The following is a 7,164-nucleotide window of genomic DNA, read 5'->3' on the forward strand; positions in this document are numbered from 1 at the left end:
CGCCCCAGGGCTTACCTCCCCTGCTCTCCCCCCAGCTCCAGCTCCCCATCGGGTCCCACCAGCGCCATGCTGGAAAGTGCCAGGTGCTGGATGACGTGCGTGCTCTCCGCGGGTGGGAAGGTCTTTGGTGGCAGTGCCTTGCGCCCGCCGGGGCCCTGTGAGGAGGGGGTGCGGGGGGTGCGGGGGGCGATGGGCTCGCTGGCTGCTGAGGGCGAGGGTGCCGGGGGCAGCCCGGCTTTGCACAGCTCCTGGGAGCGCCGCAGCTGCTGCTTGGAGACCGTCCGCTTGATGCGGGTCAGCTCCTCCGCAAACTTGTGCTCGATGGCATAGACACGGCTGGGGAGCTTTCCCCGCCCCCAGAAAAGGATGCGGCTTTCTGCCGGAAGGCCAAACGCCGGCATGCCGCTGTGCCGCCTGGCTCCCAGCGGCCGCCTTCCCGCACGTCCTCCCGCGAGCCGCCCAGCGTGCTGGCACGGCGTGAGCCAGAGCCTGGCTGGTCTAAGGAGCGCGTCTTGCGCAAGGGCAGGCAGGGGTGTGCGGGGAAGGGGCTGTCCGCCTGCTCCAGGCTCCTCCGCCGCTCCTCGAAGTACTGCAGCCTCTCAAAGATCTTGGAACCAGCGCGCACCAGCTTGGGGGATGCCCGGACAGAGACACGGCCGGAGGCGTCGCTCATGGGTGTCTGGGGACGGGACTCTTGCGTGCTGCCCTGCGAGTACCCCGAGGACTTGGGCTTCTTGATCTTCTCCTCGTACTCCTCGGGGACGGTGTCCTGGTACTCAGCCGGCACCGAGGACTTCTTGCGGGGGGTCACGGGCGTGAAGGAGGGGACGCCAGGGCCACGGGCGGCAGGCTGGGATGCGGTGCCAGCAGGCGGCAGCAGGCACGGGCCAGCACGGGGAGACGGCGAGCGGAGGATCGGTGGCTTGGCGGTCAGTGGCAGGGCAGCAGGGGACACTGGGGGCTCAGCACCAGGCTTTGGAGAGACGGGGCCGCTGTGGGGGTCATCTCTCCGGTAGCCCCCCTGGGGGATGCTGCTGCAAGGGGAGAGACAGAGGAGAGCAGTTCAGAGCCCACCCTCACTGCCTGGCTGCATCCTTGCTCCCAGCCCGCACCACAGTGCCCAATGGGGCACAGCAAGGGGGCAGGTGGCCAGGGCAGCCCCAGGACCGGGGAGCCTCAAGGCACCCAGTGAGTGAATCCGGCCACCCAGAGACCACCAGGAGCCGGCTGGGTTGAATGAGAGTCCTGGGCTGCTGTGACACAGTGGTGTCCTCTTGCCCAGGAGTACCCGTGTGGGACAGAGGGGTGATGCTGGGATACCCAGTGAGTCCCCTCCCCAGGGCCGCCATGCAGACAGGACTGGGGGCCAGGGGGTGCCCCAGTTTGCCAGGGTATCCTGGCATGCTGGTACAGCGTGGCACAGGCCAGCTCTTCTGCAAGGCAGAAGGGGTCCCTGAGGCTACAAGCACCCCCTGTGCACATGCTGCTGCAGGCACATCCCCCCGCCCCGCTGCCCCCGGGGGGGGCTCGGTGTTCGTGGTGCAGAAATCATAAGGTGGAGATGAGGTTCTGATGGAACAAGCAGCCTCGAACAAAAAAAGGTGCGGGATGGAGGTCGAAGGAGCAGGCCTGCAGGGATGGGGACTGAAGGTGGCAGGAAGGAACAGGGGCTCTGAGCATGTCAGCAGGTCCTGGGGAGGCAGCATGTCCCTGGCCCCTGCTGCCACCCCTGTGCGGTGGGGACTGCAGGTAGCAGAGCCTTGCCAGCGGGTGTCCCAGGCTCCCACACACCCCCAGGTCCCCACACCCTGGGCTGCACAGAGCCCCCACAGCTGGGTGAGATGAGGGGACACCAGTGGGATGCTGCAGCTCGTGCAGCGGTGCATGGATTACCCCCAGCCCCAACCTGGCCACAGCAGAAAGGGACCCCACTCCATGTCCCCCCCCTCTCACCCAAGGGCCTGTACCCACCCCGGCCCAGGTTTTTCCCACCTCCTCACTGGGAACAGGCTGCCTACTGCTCAGAGCCCCCATTCCTCATCCTCATGGTGAAGGCAAAGAAAGCCCAGGCGGAGGGGAGGAAATGGCTGCAGGGGTTGGAAGGAGATGGCCCCAGTGAGATGTCCCCTCCGCGTGCTTCCCCCGGCTACTTACACATGGAGCGAGAGCGCCCGTCCTCGGTACAGGCTGAAGGCGCTGCCGTACGGGTCGCTGGCCACTGAAAGGCTATCCTCCGACCCCCAGCTCGTGCCCACCAGATTAGCCCGTGATGCCCGCACCAGCGGCTCCACACCCAGGTGCCGGACCTCGGCGCCACGTGGGGCCGGCGCGTTTGCTTGCCTTGGGGTTCCCTGCGGCTGCTGCCAGGCAGCGGGGCGGAGGTAGGGTCCCCGTGCAGGGAGGCTGGCATCTGTCTCCTTCTCCACCACGGTCTGCTGGCTGCCCGACCAGCTGGAGCGTTCCTCCGCCTGTGACAGGGCCAGCACAGAGGTCGGCGTCGTGTTCATGGAGGCGTCCACGAGGGTGTCGGACCCACCTGGAAGAAGAGGGGTGAGCCGACACCGGGTGCCCGCGGGGACGAGCCCAGCACCCTGCTCGGAGAGGGCTGAGCCACCATGGGGTGTCCGAGGGTGTCCTGAGCAGGCTGCCCCAAGCCCTCTCCCCATTGCATGGCTGGAGCACAGCTCCCCCTGCCACGGAGACCCCCAAAGCTGGGCCAGCAGAGCCCTTGCGGCGGGGCCATGCCCGGCAGCCGGTGCTGGGGCTCGGTGCCAGCCGGCTGCCCCCTGCTCACCCGTGGGGGTGCTGAAGGCCGTCTCATCCTGGAGCTCGCTGCGCTGCGTCACCTGGGGGTCACTGGGCTCATCCTCGCCCGTCTCCGAGTCTGGGGAGGGGGGGGAAAGCAGGTGGTGAGGGGACACAGGGACAGCAGGCCAGGCTGGCGCTGCCCCTTGCAGACCCACTGGCTCCAGGGACAGGAGAGCAGTGCCTGGGCAGCTCCAGGAGGAGGTAGCGCCGGGATGGGGGGCATGACTGTGACCTGCAGGGACAAGCTGCCAGCAGGGAAAGGCAGGACCAGGGGTGGGAAAGTCCATCAGGGCAAGGGCAGACAGGGGAGGGCAGGCAAAGCGGGCAGGAGCAGCGTTAGACGATGGGAAGAAGGGAGGCAGTGCCGGCGGTGGGAATGCGGCTGGCGGAGGCGGTGTGGGGACGGGGAGGCAGGGCAGGGGGATGGTGGCAGCGATGGGGCAGGGCGGCAGGCTGGGGCACAGGGCCCGCTGTGGGGACAGGGCTGGCATTGGGCAGGGGTCTTCCTACCGTAGCTTTGTTTCCTGCAGGAGCGGAAAACTTCGCTTCCGTAGGGGCAGCAAGAGAGAGAGAGACATCAACACCCGGTTATCGGCCCAGCCTGCAGAGACGCGGGGGGCAGCGGGGAGGGACCTTGTCCCCAGCATCTCCCCGCGCTGCCATGGGGCAGGGACCTGCCGGGGCAGCGCCTGGGTGGGCCATGCCGGCTTGGAGAGCCTGGCACCCTGTGCCAGGCTTTGGGTCCTGGGCATTTGCCCATCTCAGGATCCCGTGAGAAGCACCCCATGCCCTGCCTGGCCCCATGGCAGTGGCCAGGTGCCCATGGGGCATGGAGACAGGTCTAGTCCCCCCAGACTTCCCCACCACGTCTCCACTCTGCACCCATGTTCACTGCACGCTGCTCCGGCACTGCAAACAGACCCTCCTCGCACACAGACCGTCCCGCCTGCGCAGTGCATGGCACCATCCCCTCCCCATGCGTCAGACACATCCTGCCCAGCAGGACAGCCACCTCCTGTCCCTGGAGCTGCTGGAGCTGCCCCGTGGGCTGGCCTCGCTGCCGCAGCACCTGCACATCCCCATGCTCTGCAGGGCACCTCAGCTTGGGGCTGGACCCCCCAGCCTGTGCCCCAGCTGGGCACTCCTGGGGGTGCTGCGGCACGCAGACACGTGTGTCCATGTGCAAGCACCCTCCTCCCTCTGGCACATACACGTGCATCCCCTACCCCACTGGTGGCAAGTGCTGCACGATACGGCCATGCCCCACAGCATGGCCCCAGTTGGTAAAGCAGGGATGCTCAGGGTAGAGCATCAGTGAGAGCCTCCCCACGGGCAGCATGCAGCCAGGCCAGATGAGTGCCACCCTAACATCCTGTCCCAGGAAAGCCGACGCCATGCAGCCAGGGAGGGCCAGCCTTTCCTCCCCACCGCTGCCCGAGCCCTCGCAAGCTGCCACAACAGACCCCTATGGCAAGGGACATGTCCCCTGCCCCACCACCGCTCCCCTCCACTGCACTGCCACGGCGCGGTGGGGGGCCACACTGCTCTCCTCCACTCCAAGCCGCCCCTCCGCAGCCCAGCACACCGCCAGCTGCCCCGTGTGCTGCCACTGCACCAGGCTCCCCAGCCTGGCCATGACAGCCTGGCAGCCCCCGAGGAACCGGAGCTGTGGGGCCAGGAGCAGTTTGGCCTCGTGGGGGACACCGGGAGCCCTTGGCTGACCAGGACCCTGTTTTGGGGCTGGCTAGCTGCAGCCCATCCCTGCCCAGCCTCTGCTCGCTGCCCCCCTGTGGCATGGCGGTGGGGCCGGACCCCATCCCAGCGCACTCAGGGTGGCGGGGGGAGCCGGGTCCTGGTAACTCAACGCACCATGCGTGAAGCGCCCGAAGCGCCGTGAGTGGCCAGTCTTCTGCAAAGGAAAAGAGAAGAGAGCGTTACCCATGGCACGGTGCCACGCGTCTGCTCACGCACGCACGCACATTGCTGGCACGGCACGCCCGCACGCACACACCCCATCACGGCACATGCGGCACTGCTCACACCCACAATTGCTCACACACACGCTGGCACAGCACACGTGGTGTCGCTCACAGCCTCCCGCTGGCAGGGCACACCCGGCACCACTCACGTGCACACTCACACACACACCCCCGGCTGCACACCCACAGGGTACCCACAGGCACACACCCCCAGGCACACACCCCCACGCTCACAGCCATGGACGGGTGTAGGTGGACACGTGTAGCGCATGCCCAGCCATGCACACACACGCTCACACGCACCTGCGTGTGCACGCACACACACACACACATATCCCTTAGTGATGGCACTGTGCACCCCAGCCCTGCGCCACTGCCCATGCCCAGGGGGTGACACTGTGCACCCCAGCCCTGTGCTGTGGCCTGTGCCCAGGGAGCGACAGCCCTGGGCAGCACAGCTGCCCCGGCACCGCTGCCTGCAGCCAGCACTGCCTGCAGCAAGGTCTTTGCGCGGGCAGGTGCCCAAATGCTCTGCAACCCCTTCGAAGCCACCGCCTGCGCCAGCGTGGGGACTGGGCCAGCAAAGCGTCTTCCAGGCACTGGCCCAGACACCGCCACGGGCACCAGCCCAGCGTGGGGACAGCATCCCCCATCCCTGGAGGAGGCTGTGCCAGCTGCGAGAGAGGCTGCCTGGCACAAACAGCATGGGACTGGCCCGTCTGCGCGGGGCTGGAGGCGTGGGAGCCACACTTGCCCGCACTGTCTGGGCAGGCAGGAGGGACATGAGCACGGGGCGGAGGCGCCAGGAGCTCCCTGCCAGTCGGCTGCCCTCTGCACTGCAGCCCAGGGCCAGGCACCCACTGGTGGGTGCCAAGGGAGGGACCAGCCAAGGGTGACCCAGCTGCCAGGCCCAGCATGCACTGACGCCATCTCCCAGGGAGGCAGAGAGATGGGGTGATCTCCAAGGCAGGCAGGAGCAGGGATGTGGTGTGCAGACAGGCGGGGTTGGGCTGCCAGGACTGAGCATCCTTCCCAGCCAGTCTGGGTGACAGGGTCTCCCCAGGACACTGACACCCCATGCCCTGTCTCCCCAGCCTGGAGCCCAGGGCTGGACAACCCGCTTTCTTGAAGTCCTTTGCTCTGCCAGCCCCTCCTGCCTCCCCACAGCTCCCAGGTGGCCAGACAGACGGCCCCCAGGGACAGCCAGCCCCCGGGGACAGCCAGCCAAGCATGGCCAGCAGTTACTTGCCCTTGGAAGGGCAGCAGGCTTATTTGGCACACCCCAAAGCTGCTGCCACTGCAGCGGCAGCCCCTGCTCATGGGCAGCGCTTGGGGGCTCCCACAGGCCCCCTGCCTGCATGCAGTGCTGGCCAGAGGGCAGCAGCTGCACGAGACACATTTGTATTCAGGCTGAGCCAGGCTTCACCTCCCCTCCTCGGCTGACTGTGCTGGTTCTGGCTGGCAGCCCGTCTTCCAGGCCAGGGAAAGATAGATGAGTGATTAACTGCACCATCGGCGGATAATTCCCCCATTAAAAAATGAAAATGCAATTGAGTGCCATTATCGGGTGCTCTTGTGGCTTCCCCAGGGACTGGCGCCATCAGCTCCCCATCAAATATGGTGACTGCACCCAGCAGGCCTGGGCTGGGCTCCATCGCCCAGAGCTATGGGGTGGCTGAGCCCCCTCCCCTCTGCCCCGCAACAGGTCCCTGCGGGACTGGGGCACCCCGCAGCCTGGATCCCCCTTGGGCGCAGCACCCACCCACAGTTCAGCAGGGAGTGAGTGCTGGGTGACGCAGGGTCATCCCTGAGCAAGGAGGTGGAAAGGGGGAAGGAGCAGCTCGAGGCTCGCTGCAGGGCTGGGGCCTGGACAAAGAGGCTAGCCAGAGAGTGGGGGGTGTGCTCCCTGCCTGAGATTTCATTTGCACCCCGTGAAAAGGGGTGGGGGACCCCCAGGAGCCCGCCCTGTGCCCACCCAGCCCGGGGTGGGTAGAAGGGCTGGCTGGGATCGGCACCCAGCTTCAGCCCTGCCCCACGGGGCAGCCAGGTGAGACTTGGTGCTGCCTCCTTCACCCGTGCCAGGCACAGACCCCCCCCTGCCCATGCTGGGGTCCTGCCCTGGCCCTGGCACGGGGCATCCCTAGCCATGGCCATGGGGCCAAGGGGAGTCAGGGGGAAGAAGGGGCTCCTGGGGCCATGGAGCACAGCCCGTGCAGCCTTCCACTGCCTGGCATGTGGAGCCCAGCACCACATGGCACTGGTGCCACTGGTGCAAGACAGGCAGACAGGGAGCAGGGACAGGGTGAGGTGGGGAGGCAGTGGGTGGCTTGCGTGGTGCGGAGGGAGAGCCGCTGTGGGGGGCCCGATACCCCCCCTG

The 7,164-nt window shown here is 67.3% G+C and overlaps 1 protein-coding gene across 1 annotated transcript in view; it reads right to left on the minus strand.

Annotated features, from left to right (window-relative positions):
• The window catches only part of SPEG (SPEG complex locus), a 47,648-nt gene that overhangs the window by 29,153 nt on the left and 11,331 nt on the right, over positions 1–7,164 (minus strand). Inside the window, 4 exon segments of the mRNA XM_019470904.1 lie at positions 1–356; positions 359–1,034; positions 2,155–2,536; positions 2,795–2,884. The exon segment at positions 1–356 is cut by the window's left edge and continues 97 nt beyond it. Of these exon segments, the coding sequence (XP_019326449.1) occupies positions 1–356; positions 359–1,034; positions 2,155–2,536; positions 2,795–2,884 (1,504 nt within the window).

Source organism: Aptenodytes forsteri, unplaced genomic scaffold (assembly GCF_000699145.1).
Source record: "Aptenodytes forsteri isolate BGI_AS27 unplaced genomic scaffold, ASM69914v1 Scaffold255, whole genome shotgun sequence".
In the NCBI taxonomy this organism is placed as follows: Eukaryota; Metazoa; Chordata; class Aves; order Sphenisciformes; family Spheniscidae; genus Aptenodytes; species Aptenodytes forsteri.